The sequence below is a fragment of the Bufo bufo genome, chromosome 1, assembly GCF_905171765.1.
Source record: "Bufo bufo chromosome 1, aBufBuf1.1, whole genome shotgun sequence".
Lineage (NCBI taxonomy): Eukaryota > Metazoa > Chordata > Amphibia > Anura > Bufonidae > Bufo > Bufo bufo.
In genome coordinates, this window is record NC_053389.1 from 262,697,261 (window position 1) to 262,721,285 (window position 24,025).

Consider the following 24,025-nt stretch of genomic DNA (forward strand, 5'->3'; position numbering starts at 1 on the left):
CTCCAAGCACACACTAGCAGAGTGCCAGGAAGTTGTGTAACGCCAGCTCATCAGGGACTGTCATTCAGCTTTCCCAGATTCCTAATGGCAAGTCTGCGTATACATGCAGCAATACACAGGGGTACACTGCTGGTATTAGCTGTAATTTTAAGACAACTGTATTGAATTTTTAATAGCTTGAAAAAATGGATAAGGAATATTTAGAATAAGAAACAAACCAGTGATGAGTTATATGAATACAGTTTACTTTCCTGGAATACAACAAAGTAACAAGCATGTGTAAATATGAAAAGCAGAGATATTTGTGCAGTGTATGAAACACTGCTTGAACAATTAGAGCTCTTTTTTCTGAAGCCAGGGACATGCAACCGTGAAGTCTCCAGCTCTTGAGTTCAATAAACGTTGGCCTGGAACTAAATGACAGTTCAAAATCTTCAACGTATCAAAGGACAGAACAAAAACTGCATAAAATATCAGAAATGCAATGACTATACCTCATATAAGAAAACCAAGAACAGAAACAAAACCTAATTTCACATGCCCTTCTAGATCATGTTTGGGTCTAAAGGAGGAAGGGCGTTTTTTATCTTGCTTGGTCTCCCCCTTTTAGCTATGGCAGCTGAAAACAATGGCATGGCTCTTTACGATTTGCTACAGGAAGAAAATCTTTACAGGGTTTTATGAGATTAAAAAACTAATTCCTTCCATTAAGGGTACTTTTCCACTTGCGGCAGAGATTCCGGCAGGCAGTTCTGTCTGACAGATGCATTGAAATACCGGATCCGTCTCTCTGGTGTCACCCGGAAAAACGGATCTGGTATTATTTTTTTTTGCATTTTTAAAGGTCTGCGCATGTGCAGACCGGAAAGCCGGATCCGTTTTGCCGAACACTTAATGCCGGATCCGGCACTAATACACTTCCATGTAAATTAAATGCCGGATTTGGCATTCCGACAAGTGATCAGTAGTTTTTGGCTGGAGACTGTGGTATTTGGCAGCATGCTGCGGTATTTTCTCGCGTCCAAAAAACGTAAGAAGGACTGAACTGATGCATCCTGAACGAATTGCTCTCCATTCAGAATGCATTAGGATAAAACTGATCAGTTTTTTTCCCGGTATTGAGCCCTGTGACGGGAACTCAATACCGGAAAACAAAAACGCTAGTGTAAAAGTACCCTAAAACAGTGCCCCTATTGTCCATAGGCTGTGTTTAGTATTGCAGTGAATTAGGCTGGTCTACAATACCAGACACAGTCTAATAGACAAGATTTGCATTGTATCAGGGAAAGAAAAGCCAACCCCTTTAAAAAAGCAGTAATATCTTGATATTCATATGAGCTGTATAGGAATATATACAATAGCATTATATGTGACGCATATTACGATATATAGGGGATATAATTTCCAATTAAAGCATCTAGCAGCTCAAACATCATTAAAGGATGGGGTTACATGGCAATTGTCCTGTTTCGTCTAAGAACAGTGTGCTGAAGACATCATTGAAAAAAGTTGGATGGTACTTGCAGGCCCTGGTGCAGTCGGGGTTAAAGTTCACTTCTAGAATCTGTGGTTGCATCACCCGCTTTCCTAGAAGGATACAATATTCTTAGGATCAATTGGCTTCGTTTAAAGAGTCTTCTATCAAAGCTGCAACTGAGTATTACTAAGGAGAGTCTTCAGCTTTTTCCCCGAGTACCAAAGATGCCTGTAAATACAGATAGGCAGGGTGATGGACAGTGATCATTAGGCCACGAGTCCATAGTCTGGGACCGGGGTAGTGACAAGAGCCTCTGCACGTTACACACAGGCAGGGGTGGATTGGCCATAGACCTTACAGGGAAATTTCCCGGTGGGCCGATGCCCAGGGGGCTGCTTGAGCCCTCCCCATGGCTGGCCAGTGGAAGTTTGTAGGGATGTATTTTGTGATGGACTGTGGTATTTGGCTCTGTTGGGTGGTATAATGTGCCACAATATGATATTGCTGTCCTTGCCTTCCATCAATTTAGACCCCACTATAAAATGGGGCCACTTTTAGTATTTTTAGTATTTTTTCCAGGGGCATTTTAAGTTCCCAGTCCGCCCCTGCACTGAAGACAGATTCTCCTTAACAATTCTGTAAGAACTTTGCTAGGAAGACTCCTTACACCCTGTTTTCTAGTAGAAAGAAACAACTTTCCCTAATGAAGTACATAACAAAAATGTTTACGATCCCTGTCCTTACATTATATTAAAAATAAACCGAAACAACATTTACACTTTCATTTTGCATTGGCACAATGAAATATATTTGCAAAGGTATAAATAAATATGTCTTAAGTTAGATTGGCAGTAAAAAAATATATTCTGACTAATCACTGCAGAGATAAAATCCTTAACATTTTCATTCTTTGTCTCACTTCAGCAAATGGCATTTATCATGTAGAGAAAGTAAATACCAGGCAGTTACTAATGTATTGTGATTGTCCATATTGCTTCCTTTGCTGGCTGGATTCATTTTCCGATCGCCCATTTTCATTTCAGATTCATTTTCATTTTCCTATCGCTCATTTTCAGGGGTTACGACCACCGCTGCAGCACAGATATGAGGTGGACGGGAGCTGCTGTGCCTATGTGTACTCCCACGGTCCCGGCCACCAGAGAGGCCTGTGTCTTTTCCTATAGTGTGCAAGCATGGCCACCACTGCTGGATTGCCGGGTGTCACAACCCTCGATACGAACAGTGTTTAATGTGATGGAAAAATTAATCAAGCCAGCAAAAGGATGCAATATGGAGAATTCACTACAATCTACACTCTGACACTTGCATATACTATGTATTAGTGTGTTTTCCTGTCAGGCTGCTCAGCCATGATGGCAATATCACAGGCAGTTCACATAATTACCATCTATAGTAGAGCAGTGTCCATGTGTTGTGAGGCTCTCCCTCTCACTCCTGAACCCCTAAGCAGCTCTGCAAGTGGTAGCAACTAGTCCTGCTCACACTCTAGAACAGGTTGATTGTCACCTTTTTAAAATCATTCCCAAAGGACCCCTTGTAAGGAGTAGAACCAGGCAGAATGAAATTCACGCTACTGATTAGTAAAGCTCCACAAAATATATGTTTGTCCTGCTCTCCCCCGCCCCTTCCTAGTGCCGTCAGCAGTTTTGCATGGTTAAAACTGCTAACTGGCTCCCTTTAAGGGGACTAGTGGTGGGAATAATTGCTACTTTTACACTTGCCTCAGAGGATTCCGGCAGACAGTTCCGTTGCTGGAACTGCCTGTCGGATCCGGCAATCCGGACGCAAACGGATGCATTTGCAGGACGGATCCGGATGCGGATCAGTCTGACAAATGCATTGAAAATCCGATCCGTCTCTCCGGTGTCATCCGTAAAAACGGATCCGGTTTTTTTTTCTCTCACAGATTTAAAGGTCTGCGTATGTGCAGGCCGGAAGAATGGATCCGTCAATGCGGCAATACATTTCAATGGCATGTGTTCAGGATTTTTGGCCGGAGAGAAAAATGCAGCATGCTACAGTATTTTCTCCAGCCAAAAAACGTAAGAAGGACTGAATTGAAGACATCCTGATGCATACTGAACGGAATGCTCTCCATTCAAAATGCATTAGGATAAAACTGATCATTTTTTTCCGGCATTGAGCCCCTAGGACGGAACGCAATACCGGAAAATAAAAACGCTAGTGTGAAAGTACCGTTATAGATGAGCTGTGGTTGAAACAACTCTGAAGCCTCTGAAGTAACTTTAACTCAAACTGTATGATAGAAAAAGTTAGTTGGTTCCTAAATATGGCACTGTGCATTTACATCAGATAATTGATAAACCTCTAAATCCTCTGCTTACCTTTGTACTGTACATAAAACTAGCTGTTAGCAGCCACCAGTAGTGGGTGCTCAATGCACTGAATTCAATGTAAGCTGCAAAATCTTGATGCACTGAGCTCCTCCCTAGTGGTGGCTGCAGGAGGAGTTGAGAGTAAGGCCCTCATCTGTGAACGGGCCACATAGCAATGGTGTGGTATCCTTCTATGTTGAATACGCCACTGCCACCAAGTATTCATTCCCTTTATCTTCAGATCTCAGAATTTAGTAGGAACTTCCCCATTCACAGCTATGAGACTTTATGCAAATCACTAAATATAACCATTTATAGCAAGAATGAAGCCTAAAGGTGTTGATACCGTCACTGTCGGTGTCCCACTTCAGCATCAGGTCTATAGCATAGATGGCTCGGGATGACTGGTAATCACAGATCCCAAGTGGGGCAGGCTTGGAGGTTGCTGCTTGAAATAGTTCTCCAAAGGTTTTAAATAATTCATTCTGATGGGGGATGAAAGATGGAAACGAATGATGATAATGTAAATGTAACATGTATGAGAATATAAAACATACTGTCACATTTAATTAATAATAGGGGGCTCTTTAACTGAACCACAATGTATGTCAGTATGCCATTGGGGACAGTCAGAACACCCGCATTCACATTAGGTGGATGGTCCTCTCAATATCAATGGGTTTGGCCAACATTCATCTAATGTATATGGCCAGCTTTAAAGGGGTTTTCCCACAAAAGACATTTGTCACCTACTGATGATAAAGGTGATAAATGTCGGATCAGAGACTCACACTAATCACTAAAACGGGGGTTCTGAGCTGCCCATGCATCGCAGGTCGGCCATCTGGGAGGTTTTAGCCTTCAAACCCAGGACCCCTGCACTGCCTGCAAACCCATGCTGCCCTGTTCACATTTGCATTTTATGCTTTCCATCTAGAGGCCCAGTACATTGGACAGCAAGAATACTAGAACTCTGACGGAAAGCATTATAATTCAATTACTTAATCAGGACTCATTGGGATTATTCTGAAAATACACCTAGCATGGTCTGAATGGAAGCCATCAGACCAGTGTGAACAGAACCAACAACAGAAAAATTTACCATATATCAACAGGCTCAAAGAATGTGCCCTTTTAACCATAGCAACCAATAACAGCACAGCTTTCGTTTCTTAAACTGCTATAGAATAAATTGGATTTTTGTACTTACCGTAAAATCCGTTTCTCGTTCAATGCATTGGGGGACACAGCACCATGGGTATATGCCCAGCTGCCACTAGGAGGCTGACACTAGGAAAAGAGAAGTGTTGGCTCCGCCCAGGTGGGCTATACCCTCTCCACAGCCACTAGGCTAATCAGATTGTAGCAAAAGCAGTAGGAGAGAGAAACAGAACAAGAGAACAGGCCGGTGAACAAGGAGAGAAAGTAAAAAAAGAGGGTGGGATCTGTGTCCCCTAATGCACTGAACGAGAAATGGATTTTACGGTAAGTACAAAAATCCAATTTTCTCGTTAATGGCATTGGGGGACACAGCACCATGGGACGTCCCAAAGCAGTCCCCTAGGGTGGGAAAAGAACAGCCATGCAAACTGTTGGGTGTACAGGTGCAGGGGAACCATGTGACCCAACAGGAGATAGGAAAACAAGGAATGGGCCGAGAGGCTCCAGGACCAGGAAAATTCCCAGGGAATAAGCAGTGGAAGACTGCCAGAATCCCAGGACAAATGCCTGGGAGAGAATCCAAAATGCAAAAAAAAGGCAAAGGGAAACACCCAGCTCGACCAAAGGCAGGGGAAAAAGAAAAACCTAAAGGAGAAGAAGCAGGTGTCATGCATGGAAACAGAGGTCAGGCTAACCGCGTGGCAACCTATGTTGCAACGGGCGCACAAAGTACGTGGTGACCCCGAGGAGAGGCTCGGACTGGGAGACTACTCCGGAAGAGAACATGAGGGAGCCTGAAAAAAAGGAAAAACAGCCAGCCATAGGCTGTCCTACTGCACCCCAGGTGCTGTGTCCCCAAGGAGGTGCTGCAACAGCCGCAGAAGAGCCAAGGGATGGATGTGGGGCTGCAGAAGAGATCTTGGCAAGATGGATGCCCTTTTCTCGTAGAAGCCAGCTCCGCCCACAGGGTTAAAGCCCGCGCTTTGCTGAGATAGGAGGGGAAGAGAACCACTCCCAGAAGCCGAGAGGAGCGGGGAGGGGCCAAGGAAAAGCCTGGGAAGAGAGGAGGGGGCAGGAGCGAACGCGGCCTAGCAGGCTCAGAAGCCGGGGCCTCGATTTATGAGGTGGCCAAAAACGGACCGCAGTCGGCGGGGCGGATCGCAAGAGACCAGGGGCACTCCGGAAGGAAAAAACTAGGAGGGCAGAGGGGGAGAAGCAACGCCCGGGAAGTGGCGTATCGAGGCAAACGGAGCACCTGGGACCCAGGGATGGGCCGGGGAAAAACGCGGCCTAGTCCCGGAAAAAGCTGGGGATTAAAGTAGCGGGGAAGGGCAGGGATAGAGCGGGGAAGGCCGAGGAGGAAGCGAGGTGGCCAGGGAGGTGAGAAAGAACCCGAGGGGGGAGAGAAAGGAGGGGAAAAATAATCCTCTCCCCCCCCAGAGAGAATAGGGTGGAAGAAGGGGACCACCCAGGACCCCCGAATAAAATGGATCCCACTCCCTGGCCACGAGAGGGGAACTAACCCGGGACACCTTGGGAACCCGGGCAGGGACGCAGGGGAAGATACTCAGCGTCCGACGTCTTTGGGTGCCGCAGGTTCACCCCTTCGGCAGACTCAACACTTATGTGGGAATGCCGGCATGCCACTGCAGATGCAGTCATGGGGACTGGGTGACCGGCGAGGTACCCGAGTACGGCCCCGCAGGGGGTGCAACTAAAGTGGTAATCCACGATGGAGCCGAGATATGCAGAAGAAGGAAAAAGGAATAAAAATAAAACAATAAAAAGCAGCAAGACCTGCTAAAAAAGAGCAGGTCATGTCTGCTTCCTACGGACACTAGAATAAAACTGATTAGCCTAGTGGCTGTGGAGAGGGTATAGCCCACCTGGGCGGAGCCAACACTTTTCTTTTGCTAAATGAAAAGTCAGTCCTGTATCCCAACAGGGACAGATTACTTGCGCTGCTGCTGGTCCCGGAGTAGTGTGGTAGGTCGTGCACACTGATGAATACAATATGAAGGGTTTTGGAACCAACTGAACAATAATGATTGGAACCTACGATTTGTGGGGGATATCAGTAATGAGAGTGTTAACTTTTTAGACCTGTGCATACGGATAGAAGATGGCCGTTACATGACTAAGTCCTATTTTAAGGAAACGGATGTGAACTCCTACATTGACACCAAGAGCTGTCATTACGGCCCATGGCTCAAGAACATACCGAAAGGTCAGTTTAAGAGGATGGCCCGTAATTGTACAGTGACGAGCGACTATAAGACACAATGTGGGGTACTAAAAGATAGGTTTTTGGAGAGAGGTTATAATGAGGCTGTTTTGGATGAGTGTATACAGAGCGTGGAGTTAGAAAAAGGGGGGGGGAAGGAACAAACTAAAGAGATTAACAAAAAGGTGGATAGGGACTACAGATTCTCCTTTGTAACCAAATTCTGCTCCATGTCCGATAACATTAAGAAAATGGTAAAAAAGAATTGGGGAATTCTAAAGAATGACCCGATATTAGGAAAAACGATACCAACGAATCCCTCCTTTATTTTTAAAAAAGCAGCAAGTATCAGAACGAAACTTGTGCACAGTGCCATCCCCCCAATAAATATTAGGACCCAAAAAAATGGAGGAAAATTCATCTGGTGCGGATTTTGCGCAGGTTGTAAGAACCGGAATTCGAAAGAACGGCAGAGATACACCAATTCTATAACATCAAAAAAGAATGGGGCTGATTTCCGTATAAGAGGAGATTGCTCGTGCGAAAAAGAGGGTATGGTATACGTGCTGGAGTGCCCTTGTGGGCTCCAGTACGTGGGCAGGACGGTCAGGAAACTGAAAGTCAGAATACAAGAACATCTACGTAATATAAAAAAAGGCCTGATGACCCACAGTGTATCAGCACATTTCAAATTAAAGCATGATAAAAACCCGCGAGGATTAATATTTGTGGGAGTAGAAAGCGTTAAACATCATTGGCGAGGAGGGGATGCTTTGGCACAGATTAATAAGAAAGAGGTGGAGTGGATCTATCAATTAGGGACCCTACAACCAGGAGGGCTTAATATCGAATTTGATTTGAAACCTTGTATACTGTAACTTGTTCCAATTAGCGTAGTCTGGCTCTCCACCACCGCGCCTCCTAAGGACCTGTGGGTGACGTCGTGGGGGTGGAGTGATGATGCCCCAATAGACGCACGCCGGGGGAGGGAGGCGGGGTTGAGGATACCCGGATTACGCTATAGGAGGAATTAGGTGGAGATTGTATGGATATAAGATCTAGGAGTGGGCAGTTATATGCTTATTTTATGCTTTAGGAGTCTGTCCGCACCCATGGTGGTATCTGTCCTTCTTTTGCTTGGCTTCTCAAGGACCTGTGGGTGACGTCATGGTGGCCGGACCGTTTAATTGGGCGGTGCTGCCACATGCTATGCACGACAGAGGAGGGAGGCGGGGTAAGGGATACCCGGATGACGCTATCAAGAATGGGTGGGGGACACCAGCATTATGCATTAGGAGTGGGTGGATACAAGGAACGGCAATGTAGATTTTGGGTATGTGATGATATAATTACAATGTGAATAAGGCTGAAACATAATATGTAATGGTGCGGCAACCAAAAGGATATATATGTGGTTTATTTTTGTAATAGAGGGAATTGGTCCCCTATTTTTGATCTATGTTTTTATCTGTGTTTTTTATGTATGATTTTTATTTATGACTTTTATAAAAGAGGAAGTGATTTTTTCCTTATTTTTACATCTAATGTGTTTGTGAATGCATAAAGGAATGTTAATGACAAAATGATAATGTGAGATGTACAACTGTGTTTTATAAACTGCTGCATGTTCCGGAACCACACCGGCTAACTGATTAAGAGCAGCTGGGCTATTTAAGGGCCTGAGTGCAAGCATGCGCAGTAGATGCCCCTGAGGAAGCGAGGCAGCGAAACCCGGGTCGGGCAGGAACCTGACGTTCTGACATTTGCATTATATGCTTTTTGTCTACCAACTCTTGTGAGTATAATAAAACCTTTTAAGAAAAAACTGCAAAGGGTGCTTCACTATTCTGCCTATCCCATTTGAACCCTTAGAGGAGGAGATCTTTTGAAGATTGGATCCTTTGGGTGTTGGGAAAAAGGGGCTCATCCTCTGCTATCCACGTTTATCGGGAGACTCGGTTCAGAGCAGCGCGGTTCCAAAACCCTTCATACTTTTCTTTTGCTAGTGTCAGCCTCCTAGTGGCAGCTGGGCATATACCAGCCACAATGCCATTAACGAGAAATAAGAGCTGCACTGTGATTTGTCACTTTGCATAACAAGACATGGGTTCTTCTGTTACACAGGGTTGATAAATTAGCTGTAATTCTTTAATAGGTTATTTAAGAAGGTTTAAAAGGAATGTAAAGCATTAGAAAAACATAGCTCCTTTATACTAGAAAAAGCACTGCACCTGTCTACGGGTTGTGTCTGGTACCGCAGCTCAGCTCAATTGAAGTGCATGGGGTAGCACTGCAATACCACACACAACCCTTGAACACGGATGGCACAGTTTTTGGCAGAAAGCAGCCATGTTTTGTGTGTGTTAAGAGACTCAAGTAACTAATAACATAGGTACCAAAAGTCCTAGGAAATGGGTGGGGCCGACTGCAAGGGGGTGGGGCTTGTGCAAATTTATCCCAAAGTAAAATGTCTGTGGGCTTTTGGGACAGGGGTTAAATGTCCCAGATTGTGTTGGCAACTATAAAATAAGCATTGGCACGCATGTACATCTTATATACCTCAATAGACTTCCAGGGATATTCAGGATACTGCTTCTCGAACATGGTAATAAATTCATCACAATGAATCTATAACACAAAGAAACAAAGAACAGATTACATAATTTCAGATTTGAAGGGAGTCTCCAGTTTGGACAATCCATTTAGTTAGAAGTGTCCCTCAAAACAATAAATTGATCACATGATGTCCTGCAGCTAGGACCTCCAGATATCCGTTGTGATCTCTGGGGAAACCTTGCAGTAAGTATTCAATTCTTCTGCAGTGCCCCCACAGGGAAAATGAAGCATTACACAATGCCTGCTGAACTCAATGGCCTGTGTAATACTTTTCAGTTCCTCGTTATTTTTAAGCTCTCTGTTTGTGGTCAGCAAATGAAAACATTATTGTTAAAGGGCATCTGTCAGCAGATTTACATGTGCGCTTGGCAGCTGAAGACATCTGTGTTGGGCCCATGTTCATGTATGTCTGCATTGCTGAGAAAAGTGATGCGATGACGTCATCACACCTGGCCCTGTCAATCAAAGTAGAGAGGGAGCGGCAGTTGCAGAGAAAGCAGAGCCCAAGGTATAATGGCAACACCCCATTGCTATAAGAGTTTCATTTGCATATATTAAAACTTCATTTTTCTGGGTACAAATCTGCTGACAGATGCCGTTTAATGTGGTATTACCATCTCAGACATTGGTGGCATTGCGCTAGAATATGCCACCAATGTCAGACAGAAGTGGGTTCCAGTGGTGGTACCCACACTTATCTCCAGAAAGGGCCAGTTCACCAGGTAAATGGCAGCACATTTACACAGGGAAATTATCAAGAAAGAGTGCTCCTAGGGACACGTCTTCTTGGTAATTGCACTGATTCTTGGCCCATGTAACAGGACTTTAAGCATAGGAGGGATTCTACACACTGGGAGTTGTAGTTTCACCATAGCTAGAGGGCCAAACATTTGAGGCCACTGTTCGTTTTACCCTCTTTAGTCACTCTTTAGTAATGTCACCTGCTTCAGTTGCACTTTGGAAGCATAATTCATGACAGTGAAGTGCTTCTCATAGTCATCCAAGTCATCGAGTGTGAATGGCCTATTGGGAATAAAGAGAACCCCAAATAAGTAATGATTAAAGGAGAAAGGCTCCACATCTATTCATTAACTCTTCATTACGTTAGCTTGTAACCCCTTGAAGACACAGGCAATTTTCGTTTTTTAAAGGTCTTGCCATTTGCAGATGCTGTGTTGCGGTGGTCGTCATGTGACACTAGGACAAACTAAAGTAGAGACCCACTAATCAGAAGCCACCTTGATGTGGTGAGTAGGCCTATGCATTTTGATCTTAAAGGTGTTGCCCGGGTTCTTCTCTTCATTTATTTAGCCTGTATGAGAGGAGCATTTCTTGTCCTGATGCTCTCCCTTGCCCTGCGCTGCATCCCGCAGGGCAAGGACTTTTTCTTCACTACCGGTGACGTACAGGGCTTCTCATGGGTATGCTAGGCGAGAGCAGCACTAAAGTCCGCCCATTAGTGCTGGTAACATCAACAGGATCACTGATAGGTGGAAGCCTCTGCCTAGCATACTGAGTAAAAGCCAGGTACATCAGCTGCAGTAAACAAATAGCCCTTCTCCTGTGCTATGCAGTGCAGGGCAAGGGAGAGCAGCAGAGCTAGGAATGCTCCGATGCTCCACTCATACAGGCTAAATGAGTGAAGGGGAGCTTATGTCACGGTTCAGCTCTGAACCCGGACAATCCCTTTAATGTAAGTGACTCAATGGAGAGGTTTATAAATTTTGATGAGAAGCAATAGATGAATGCATGGCACATGGATGTTCGATCCATGTCTTTTTCTCAACAGTCTTGTTAAAGGAACACCAACATGGCAAGCCTCACAAGGTCCCAGGTTGCCACACTAGTCACTTGGCACCCCACAATCTCATTGTAGGGGGCCATAGGGAGTCCCCTCCCCTCTGTCAAACCGCTTAGGTGCCACGATCTATATTGACCAAGGCATCTGAGTGATTAAAAGCCCAGGATCGGAGTTACCCCCTATCCTGCTCACTGCAGTATGCGCCATATTTCTTTTTCACACTTCTGCCTAAGGCTGGCTATATATATATGACATAATTGTTGGTTGACAGCTCTCTCCCTCCCCCCCCTCCATATACATGAACACTTCAAATGCACATTCATCTCTAATAGAAGTTTATATCACCAAGAACAAAAGGACTGAGCAAGTTGAAATCCAACAGTTCGTGGGGGAGAGTAGGGAGGCCCCCATACACATCAGACAGCTGGCCGAAATCAGTGGGTTCAACTAACATGAATCTAATGTGTATGGCCTATCTTAAGTTATGTGGCCAAATGAGACTGATGGAAAAACAAACAAGCACCAAAATCTGACAGGATCCTTAAGTGGCCATGTGTGCTCAACCCTCTGAACTGGGTTCTTTAACATATATTCAGTAGACTATGCCATAAAAGTCTGACTGTTGGAACCCGACTACCAAGATCCTACCTATCTAAAGAACATGGGTGACCAAGACGTGGCTGCATAAGCAGTGAAACCAAGTGAACGCACTCTCCACTGAGAATTCTCAGGATTGTCAGGGGTGTTGGAGATCAGACCCTATACACAACTGAGTAATGAGTCTGCCTCAATTAGTCTGTGTCATCTACTAGTTTAATAATGGGGCCCTATATTTGCTCAATCCATTTTTCTCTCTTCTGTTTGTTCGAATTTATTAATATACAAGTCCTAGCTTCTGTCCCTCTTTCTCTGGGTACTTATATGAACTCCCCATGTTAAATATACACTCTCCCTAACCATATGGTGTATCATATATAACCAGGCAGCACGGTGGCTCAGTGGTTAGCACTGGTGCCTTTCAGCGTTGGGGTCCTCGGTTCGAATCTGACCAAGGACAACATGTGTATGGAGAAGGTATGTTCTCCCTGTTTACGTGGGTTTCCTCTGGGTTCTCCGGTTTCCTCCCACACTCCAAAGATATACTGATAGGGTACTTATATATAGCATGTCCTTATGTGATTGATTGCAATCCTACCTTTAGTGTATTGCACAGATATTTATTTTATGCACTTATATAGCGCTACTATATTCCGCAGCGCTTTACAGACATTAGCATCCAACTTTCCCCAATGGGGCTCACAATGTAAGGTCCCTATCAGTAGATATACCACCTATTTCTTGTGTTTCCATAGGGCTGGTGTTGTTGGTATATTTGACCTTATTGTGCTGATCACTAAGTACACTTGTAATAGGGACAGTTTGCAGACATGTTTCCATAACACATACACAATTTTTTTTGTCACGCCCTGCCCTTTGAGAGGCCTGAGAAGATCTGACAGACTTTCTACACGTGAGTCTATCTGACAGATTGTTATGTTTCTCTTTGTTGTGGTTTTGGGCAGGATCCCACCTCCTCACAGGTTCTGCTCATTAGCTATTTTGTGGTGCTATTTATACCCGCCTCTCACTATAGCCCTTGCGGTTTATATTTGCTTCTGGAGTTCTCAGCTGGTGTTTGGTGAATTTTCATGCTCCCCGTCCATCTTAAGCTATGTCCTACTCCTTCCCTTTTCTTGTGTGTTCTGGCTAGGCCTCAGGGAGACGCTGATTCCTGCACTTTGCGCTAGGAACCGGTTGTGTTATCTCCAGCTCCCTAGCTGAGGGTTTGTTTCAGTTTCAGCTAGGCTTAGGTTCCAGCGCATGAGAACTTCCACCCTAAGGATTTGCTTATGTTGTCAGCAGTCAGGGAAAGGGATTGTCAGGGGTGACCTTTCCCTGTTCTCTAGCATTGGGGCCTATCCTGGTGTTTTGTTGCTTTTGTTGTATTTGGTTTGCTTCCCTGCCCTCACCTTTCGTGACATTATAAACCGCGCATACTGTCATTTTTTTCCCTTGCTCTGTGCAAAATGGAAGCTGTTGATGCACTGGTGGATCGCATGCAGGAATTATCTTGGGAGGTAGCTGACCTCCGTAATTCTGTTGTTTTGTGTCAAAGATTCCTGGCGTCTGGCTCCGCTGGTGGGAACCAGGCCAGCCTTGAACCTAAGGTCGCTCTCCCAGATAGGTTTTCTGGGGGAAGTGATAACTTTGTTCGGTTCAGGGAATCTTGTAGATTGTATTTCCGTCTACGTCCGCTCTCATCCGGAGACATCTGAAGACGAAATCCGGAGACGAAAATCAAAGGTGATGCTCAGTCTTGGGCCTTTTCTCTGCCGATCGGTGGATGAATTTTTCAGAGCCCTGGGCATGATTTATGATGATCCAGACCGGGTCTCTCTGGCTGAATCTAAACTGCTTAGGCTGAGTTAGGGAGAACGTTCTGCTGAGTCATATTGTGCTGAATTTAGAAGATGGGCGACTGACTCGGAGTGGAATAACCCAGCTCTCCGTAGTCAGTTCTGTCAGGGGCTGTCTGGGAGACTAAAAGACGCCCTTGCATTTCATGAAAACCCAGATTCTTTGGAAGCGGCCATGTCCCTGGCCGTGCGGATTGATAGACGCCTGAGGGAGAGGTGCAAGGTTCCCCTCAACCAGGATGCACTGTCATGTGGGGAAACTGTTCCTCCTGTCCCTCGGGGCACAGTGACACTTGAACCAGTGCCTGGGGATGAACCTTTGCAGTTAGGTCAGGTCTCTTCTTGCATTGGTAATAGGAACTCTAGAGGTCAGAGAAGATTCTGTTTCTTCTGTGGTAAAGAAGGACATTTCATCAATGTGTGTCCTTTTAGGAAGCCTCAAAGTGGAAAAAAAAGGGGTTCTTTCCAATAAAACGAGTTCCATTACCCTTGGTAGCATGAATGGGGAGTCAGAAAAGGTATATTTGTATTCTACCTGCAGTACCCAATTTCTCCTGCCTGCCATGGTGGTGCTAGACTAAAAATATTGAGTATTGAAGTATTTGTGGACAGTGGTGCAGGGGTTACCTTGTTGATTATCAATTTGTTCAGAGTATCAGTATTTGCTATTGATTCCGCTCCTCTCTCGCAAAAGTATCTAACATATTGTGCAGGATATTCATTTGAGGGTGGGTGATTCTCATGTTGAGTCAATTTCTTGTTTTGTTCTGAAAGGTTTGCCTGCTCCTCTGGAACTGGGTTTACCATGGTTGATCAAACATAACCCTACCATTGATTGGCAAACTAGACAAATCAGTAATTGGAGTGATTTTTGTATGGACAACTGTCTCGGCGCATCAATTTCTGTGGTTTCCACTAAGGCATTACCTTCGTTTCTTTCTGATTTTGCTGACGTTTTCTCTGAGGGTGGAGATCAGGAGTTGCCCTCTCACCGAGAGTATGATTGTCCGATCAATCTTATTCCCGGAGCTAAATTGCCACAATCTCTGCTATATAATGTTTCCCAACCCGAAAGAGTAGCTATGCGGGAGTATATTGCCGAGAGTTTGACAAAAGGGCATATTAGGCCGTCTAAGTCACCTATGGCAGCTAGCTTCTTTTTTGTTAAAAAAAAAAAAGACGGGACCTTAAACCATGTCTAGATTTCAGGGAACTGAATCTCATTACTGTCCTTGATCCTTATCCTCTTCCCTTGATCCTGGATTTATTTGATCAGATTGTCGGAGCCAAGGTGTTTTCTAAGTGGGATTTAAGAGGGGCTTATAATCTGATAAGAATCAGGGAAGAGGGCCACTTCGAGAACCTGGTCATGCCCTTTGGTTTGACTAATGCCCCGGCAGTCTTCCAGCACTTTATCAATGACATTTTTCACCATTTGGTGGGGAGGTTTGTTGTTATTTACCTCGATGACATACTAATTTACTCACCCGATATGGAGACTCATCAGGATCATTTAAGACAAGTATTATCGATCCTTCGGGAGAATAAATTGTATGCTAAGTTGGAGAAATGTGTGTTTGCTGTCCAGGAGCTGGTGTTTCTGGGTTACTTACTTTCTGCCTCAGGTTTTCGCATGGATCCTGAAAAAGTCCGAGCGGTACTGGAATGGGATCAGCTGGAAAAATCTGAAAGCTCCGATTCGGTTTTTGGGTTTTTCTAATTACTACAGAAAATGTATCCTGAATTATTCCACTATTGTCAAGCCTTTGACTGATATGACTAAGAAGGGTGTGGACTTCTCAGTCTGGTCGGAAGAAGCATTACAGGCTTTTTTTGCTATAAAGGAATGTTTTGGTTCCGCTCCCATTCTGATGCAACAAGGTGTCTCAACCCTTCATTGTACATTTGAAGCCGTTTTATATTGCTTGTACTGTTTTTATTGTGGGTTTTGCTTCAAGTACGCTGCAAGATAGATATATTCGATTTTAGAGCAAATCTGAGGTTTGATATTGAAACTGCCTTTTCCACAAAAGAGGAGGCAGGAACCATTAACACATTGGGGGCTCTTTTTTCTGATCTGGAGAGGGATCTAATTAAGGAACTCCGAACCACCTGGGATATTGTATCTCTTGAAAAATACCTCTGTGAAGAAAAAATTCCTGAGGGTTTGAGGTGGCAATTACCGCTGAACTCTGACGATCCAGGTGATCTAGGAGAGTGGGAGCAATTAATGAATGACTGTGGTTTTAGAGCCATGAGGTTCATTATTTCTCAGAGGAAAAACAAATTGCAAATGATAAAAGCTAATAGTATATGCTGCTATGTGAGAAGTGTAAGAGAGTGTACACAACAGTATTTTTGCACACGACAGTATTTTTTCACGATCCGCAAAACGGGGTTCCGTTGTTCCGTGTCCTTTTTTTTTTCCGTGTGTCTTCCTTGATTTTTGGAGGATCACCAGACAAGAAAAGTGAAAAAAAAATCTAAGTCAAGTTTGCCTTGAAAATGATAGGAAAAAAACGGACATGGATGACAATCTTGTGTGCCTCCGTGTTTTTTCACGGACCCATTGACGAACCGTTGTCCGTCCAAAAAATAGGACAAGGTCCTATTTTTTTGACGGACTGGAAACACGGATCACGGACGCGGATTACAAACGGTGCATTTTCCGAGTTTTCCACGGACCCATTGAAAGTCAATGGCTCCGCAGAAAATCACGGAAAACGGAACAACGGACACGGATGCACACAACGGTCGTGTGCATGAGGCCTTATAATGAAAGTGGAAAAGGATGTTATTATTAAAAAGCAGAAAAAGTTTTTCAAAATATGTAGTGATTATAAAAATGACAGAATTAACAAGTGAAGAGTAAAAGGAGGAACAGAAAACCACGAAAATGGAACCAAAGGATAAGGATATGGGTTCACCAAGTCAGGAATATACCATGGGTAACCAAAGGAATTTGCAAACAAGGGTGATAGAAAATAAGAACCAGTATAGCGAACACAGAGGAAGAGGGGAAGGCTATAATTATGACCAGAGAAATAGCTATGGTACCTATAGGTCCAAACAGTGGCTGAAAACATATTTATGAACACCATGGACTCACTTACGGGCAATTTAGACCACAGCACTATAGGAATTATAATCAAAATAGGAATTACTACTCCCCACAACACAATTATTATCCTCCCATACGGAACAACTATTATAGTGGGAAAAATTATTCTAGTCCGACATATTCTAGAAACCTTTATAACCCTTGGAAGCCTCCACAGCAATCCGAACAAGTGAATAGAATAGAAGATAGGGAACCGTCAGATGCGCAGGGAAGTATGACTTCAGAGAAACAACATTTTCCTCATCAGGAATGAAGGGTGTCCGAAGAACCGGAATGGGGAAACAGGGAACTCCACAAAAAAGAAGCCAACTAGAGGAAAGCGAGGGGGGAAAGAAACACCAGCCCAAACCCCCAAAAAAGCAGGGGGACATAGTGGGGATCTTTAACCTCAGTTCACACGTCCCAACAGAACCCGAAAAAGAGGTTCTGGGTAAGGGCCTTAAGTTTGCTCCCACTATTGGGATTAACAAATTTGAGGCTTTTTTGGACGTACATAAGTTTGTAAGGAAACTGAATATTGCCAAGTGTTATCAAAGCAACCAGGCCCCCCTTAGAAATTATGAGGAGGAAGGTAGTATTGTTCACACACAACTGAGGGAGAAATCCCAATTTTTCGTAAAAAATAAAGAAAATGAGTGTATAGAGGCCTTCAAAAGGGGAGTCCTTAAGGAGATTGAGGAAATAGGCACTAAACCCAGGAGACAGAATCTGACATTTGAACAAAGGACCGCTCTAAAACAACTAGAAAATAATAAGATGATCGTGGATATTGAGAAGTATGAGGCAGAGATGTCCAGGTTGCTGGCTGATACGGAAACATAAAGTACCTAAAAAGAATCCCTCTTTGGAGTTCCAAGTGAAGTTAGATCAACTCCTAACTAGGGGTTTTAAAGATGGGATCATAAAAAAAAAAAAAAGAGTTTGAATATTTGAACAATAAATTCCCAGTCACCCCGGTTATATATTTCCTACTGAAGATTCACAAAAGCCTGACCAATCCGCCTGGGAGGCCGATTGTGTCTGGCATTAATTCACTTACTAATCAGTTAGGTGAATATGTAGATTTTTTTTCTTCAGAAATATGTCACCTTGATGCCATCCTTTTTGAAGGATTCCGGGAGCGTCCTAGAATTTGGCAGTTTCCCTGCGAACTTGTGGCTGGCCACGATTGATGTGGCATCCTTGTACACTGTAATTCCCAAGGAATTGGGGCTTAAAGCTATTGAACAAGTACTGAGAGATGACCCTTTGATGAAAGGACAACAGGAGAGGGTTTATCCTCGACTGTGTGCATTTCTGTTTGAGCTATAATTATTTCTGGTACAAGGAGAAGTACTATCTGTAGCGGACTGGGACGGCGATGGGGGCGGAATTCACCCCCAGTTTCGCGAATATTTTTATGGGGTTCTGGGAAAGTGTGACAATCAAGCCCGTACTAAATAAAATCACTGAGGTAGGAGAGCTGATTACTTGGAGGAGATTCATTGATGATTGCCTGATTCTTTGGAAGGGGGATAAGCAGGGCCTTTTAGAGTTTATCGAAGGGCTTAATGATAATCAATGGAATTTATCTTTCACTAGTACTATCAGTGATAGCTCTATTAACTTCCTAGACCTTACACTATTTGTTGAGAATAACCAGCTTAGAACTAAGACCTTTTTTAAGGATACAGATGTGAATGGGTATATAGATACCTGCTGTCATTATACCCCGTAGCTGAAGAATATTCCCAAAGGGCAAATAAAAAAGGTTTTTCGGAATTGTACTAAAATAGAGGATTTTAGGATACAAAGTGAAGTCATTAAAGAGCGGTTCCTGGAAAAGGGTTATCAGGTAGAGGAGTTAGCCCAATGTAGTAAAGCAATAGAGGAAGAAAAAGAAAAGGGAGGAAGGGTAAAGATCGAGAGAGATTTTCGTTTTTCGTTTCTTACCCAATTCAATACGGAAGTGGGTTTGATCAAAAATGCGATTAGAAAGAACTGGGCCACTTTGAAAAATGGTCCAGTGTTAGGCAAATATATTCCACAGCAACCTGTTGTGATTTTCAAAAAGGCTCCCTTGTCTCCGTACTAAATTAGTGCATAGTTCGAATTATCAAGAGAAAAGAAAGAAAGGGAATAAGTTTAGTTGGTGTGGGTTTTGCTTTCCGTGCAGAAATCTGAAAAAAGACAAGAAAAAGGACACTCAAAATGTACACTCTAATCAAAAAGATACAAATTAGAAAATTAGAGGGCAAATTAGTTGTGAGAGTGTAGGGGTTGTCTACGTGTTGGAGTGCCCGTGTGGCCTCCAATATGTGGGTCGAACGTTGAGAAAGCTCAAAGTGAGAATCCAAGAGCATGTTAGAAACATTAGGAAGGGGCTTGAGACGCATAGTGTCTCAAAGCACTTCAAAGCGGTACACCCAAAAAATCCCTGTGGTTTATCATTTATGGGTGTTGAGCAGATAAAACCCTATTGGCGTGGAGGTAATATAATAAAGCAGATAAACAGGCGGGAGGTTGAGTGGATATATAGGATGGGAACACTACAACCAAGAGGTTTGAACGTGGAATTTGATTTGAAACCATGTCTTACCTGATCTTGAGTTGGAGAATTCCACCCCGTCTATGTAGGACGTTTGATAGTAATGAGAAAGGGACGTAATAGATCGGATAGGATCATGTGATGAGGGAGGTACTTGTCAGTTATGAATGAAGGTGGGCGGTCCAAGGAAGGTGTAACTTGGGATTGGCCAGGATGAACATCTGAGAAAGGGCCAGGATAGGATGAATGAAACCATGTGATTAGTGAAGTAGAAGTATTATATTGAATGAAGTCAGATCTGCTGCGGTGTGTGTGGTCTAGGATTGGTTTAAAGGAAGATTATAAACAAACATGAGGGAGGTGTGAAGTTTGTTTAAGAAATGTGGTGTGGTTTTTATGTATTTTATTGTAGACTAACAAGATTTTAGATCATTATGTATTTCAGAAATTTTATTGTTGGATCTTTAATATTTTTATTATTGAAGGATTTTAATGTTGTAATTTATAATAAATGTGATTGGGTCATGACGTCTCGGAGAGGTGGGTGTAGGCCTACCTGGCTGCTTAAAAGGTTTCTATCACTTGGTATGACATAATTAGCTGTCAGACACTAGCGATCTGCTAGTGTCTGCTCTGGCCAACCATCCTACTATAATCACTTGTGGGGCAGCGGTTTTGCTAAAAAACTAACTTTTATAAATATGCTAATGAGGCTCATTAGCATATTTATAAAAGTTAGTTTTTTAGCAAAACCGCTGCCCCACAAGCGATTATAGTAGGATGGTTGGCCAGAGCAGACACTAGCAGATCGCTAGTGTCTGACAGCTAATTATGTCATACGAAGTGATAGAAACCCTTTAAAAGACCGCCTTGGAATAGGCGGGACAGATACCCCTGACGAAGCTCGTGTGAGCAAAACCTGGGTCGGGTGATTGATCTTTGTATACATTGCTTGCTTTCTACTTTTATATTGTGAGTATAATAAATCCCTTTTACTCCAGTTGATGTACGGTACTTCACTATTTGTTGCATCTTTGGTTTTCCATAGAAGCCTGGAAGGGAGAGAAGGAGTGTGGAATTCCTGTTAGTCCTGAAGCAGCGTAGTCCAACCTAGAAATATATCTGCATGTGTGAATTGTACCCACTTCACGATTGGGACCTGCGACGCACCTAAGGCAACGTACATTTGAAGCAGTTTTATATTGCTCTTACTGCCTTCATTGTGGAGGTTGACACGTCAGAAGTGGGAGTCAGAGCAGTTTTGTGCAGGGTCCCTCTCCTAGCAAATGGCGCCTGTGTGTTTTTTTTTTTTCAAAGATACTTTCTGCTGCTGAAAGAAATTATGATGTTGGGAATAGAGAGTTGCTGGCCATTAAATTGGCCTTTGAGGAGTGGCATCATTGGCTAGAAGGAGCGATTCATCAGATTACGGTAATTACTGACCATAAGAATCTGGCTTACCTGCAATCAGCAAAGCGTCTGAACCCTAGGCAGGTCAAAAACGTCAAGGCGGATGCTTCGTCACGTAGCTTTCCTGGGGGTAGGGGGGGGATTCGGAGGATCCCGCTCCAATTTTGGCTGATGGGGTGGTTGTATCCGCTCTTTATCCCGAACTAGAGGCGGAAGTGTTGGAGGCTCAAGGTGAGGCACCTGATTTCTGTCCTTCAGGGAAGTGGTTTGTTCCTTCTGAACTTCGACACAAGGTGTTTAAGGAACATCTTGATACTGTCCTTGCGGGACACCCTGGGAGTAGATCCACAGTGGATCTTATTTCCCGGAGATTCTGGTGGCCAAGTTTGCATAAATGTGTTGAGGGCTATGTAGCAGCTTGTGAGACCTGTGCACGTGCTAAGGTGGCTCACACTCGGCCTTCAGGATGTCTTCTTCCTTTGTCCATCCCATCTCGTCCTTGGACGCATTTGTCCATGGACTAAATCACTGATTTACAGAGTTCCTCTGGGAAAACTGTGATTTTGGGGATGGTAGACCACTTCAGTAAGATGGCTCACTTTGTACCTTTGTCAGGTCTGCCCAATGCTAAAACTCTCGCTCAGGTGTTTGTTGATAACATTGTGAAATTACACGGCATCCCCTCTGATGTTGTGTCCGATAGGGGGACGCAATTTGTTTCAGGTTTTGGAAGGCGTTTTGTACTCGTCTGGGTATTCAGTTGTCTTTCTCTTAGGCTTTCCATCCTCAGTCGAATTGACAAACTGACCGCACTAACCAAAACCTGGAGACTTATTTGAGGTGTTTTGTCGCTGAAAATCAGGAAGAATGGTCTTCGTTTTTGTCTTTGGCTGAGTTTGCCTTGAATAACCATAGACAGGAGTCCACTAATAAGTCACCATTTTTTGGCTCATATGGTTTTCACCCTCAGTTTGGTACTTTTCCTGGAACTGAATCTTCTGGTATACCTGAAGAGGAGAGATTCTCTTCTTCGTTGTCTTCTATCTGGCAGGAAGATTCAAACGAATTTTAAAAAAATGGGTGAAAGATATAAACGGATGGCTGACAAGAGACGTATGACTGGACCGGACCTGTGTGTGGGTGATTTGGTGTGGTTGTCCACTAAGAACATTAAGTTGAAAGTGCCTTCCTGGAAGTTGGGCCCAAGATTTATTGGTCCTTACAAAATCTCGGCAATTGTTAATCCAGTTGCGTTTCATCTGGAACTTCCGCAGGCCTGGAAGATCCATAATGTGTTTCACAGGTCTTTGTTGAAGAAGTATGTTGAACCTGCTGAACCATCTTTGCCACCTCCTCCTGTCTTGGTAGATGGTAATTTGGAGTTTCAGATCTCCAGAATACTCAACTCGCGTGTTCTTCATGGCTCCCTTCAGTACATTGTGCATTGAAGGGGATACGGCCCTGAGGAAAGAATGTGGGTTCCGGCTACCGATGTCAATGCTAGTCGCCTTGTAAAGGCCTTTCACAGGGCACACTCGGATAAGTTTGGTCCTAGGTGCCCGGAGGTCACCTGTAGAAGGGGGGGTACTGTCACGCACTGCCCTGTGAGAGGCCTGAGAAGATCTGACAGACTTGCTACACGTGAGTCTATCTGACAGATTGTTCTGTTTCTCTTTGTTGTGGTTTTGGGCAGGATCCCACCTCCTCACAGGTTCTGCTCATTAGCTATTTAGTGGTGCTATTTATACCCGCCTCTCACTATAGCCCCTGCGGTTTATATTTGCTTCTGGAGTTCTCAGCTGGTGTTTGGTGGATTTCCTGCTCCCCGTCCGTCTTAAGCTAAGTCCTACTCCTTCCCTTTTGTTGTGTGTTCTGGCTAGGCTTCAGGAAGACGCTGGTTCCTGCACTTTGCGCTAGGAACCAGTTGTCTTATCTCCAGCTCCGTAGCTGAGGGTTTGTTTCAGTTTCAGCTAGGCTTAGGTTCCAGCGCATGAGCACTTTCACCCTAAGGATTTTCTCATGTTGTCAGCAGTCAGGGAAAGGCTCAGGGATTGTCAGGTGGTGACCTTTCCCTGTTCCCTAGCTTTGGGGCCTAGCCTGGTGTTTTGTTGCTTTTGTTGTATTTGGTTTGCTTCCCTTCCCTCACCTACCGTGACATTTATTAAAAGGTCAAACATGAACCTTTCTACCTGCACAGATATGTCCCGAATTACACTTTAAGGGTCCATTCACACGTCCTTAAGTGTTTTGCGGATGCGCAAAACACGGACACCGGCAATGTGGATTCCGCAATTTGCGAACCGCACATCTCCAACACTATAATAGAAAATGCCTAATCTTGTCCGCAATTGTGGACAAGAATAGGACATGTTCTATTTTTTTGCTCAAACGGAAGCACTGATGCGGAAGTGCGGTCCCGGATCCGCAAATGCGGATGCGGACAGCACATTCTGGCCCCATTGAAAATGAATGGGTCTGCACCCGTTCCGCAAAATTGCGGAACGGATGTGGATCCATTTTGCGGACGTGTGAATTGTCCCTAAATATCAGTCTTCTACTGCCCACATTAATACACTAATACTGAAAAGGTTTCTAGTAATGCCAGTGTCCTATCTTAATAACTAATGGATCAGCATCGGTTTCCCCACACATGCACTGGTACACCTGGGACAACTTCGATCTTGGCACATGCATGGTGACTCTGTGATGGTACAATCTGCACATGCCTTCCACTGATAAGATCCAAGCACATGCACACTGCCCGGGAGCCTCAGGTTTACATCAAAGCTATAGAGCGGTGGCCCCTCAGACAATGGGACACCAGCACAATGACTGCAGCAAGGGGAAGTGACTGGTTCAGTGCCAGAAATGGTTT

The 24,025-nt window shown here is 44.1% G+C and overlaps 1 protein-coding gene across 3 annotated transcripts in view; it reads right to left on the reverse strand.

Moving 5' to 3' along the window:
• Positions 1-226: 226 nt before the first annotated feature.
• TTLL12 (tubulin tyrosine ligase like 12) overlaps positions 227-24,025 on the reverse strand; it is a 63,402-nt gene continuing 39,603 nt past the window's right edge. For 2 of the 3 annotated variants that reach the window (XM_040439172.1, XM_040439174.1), the window contains 4 exons: positions 10,777-10,858; positions 9,779-9,847; positions 4,181-4,319; positions 227-1,587 (listed from right to left, as the gene is read on the reverse strand). In XM_040439172.1, coding sequence (XP_040295106.1) covers positions 1,436-1,587; positions 4,181-4,319; positions 9,779-9,847; positions 10,777-10,858 — 442 coding nt within the window. In that variant the 3' untranslated portion in view covers positions 227-1,435. The other variant, XM_040439173.1, reaches the window with a different exon arrangement.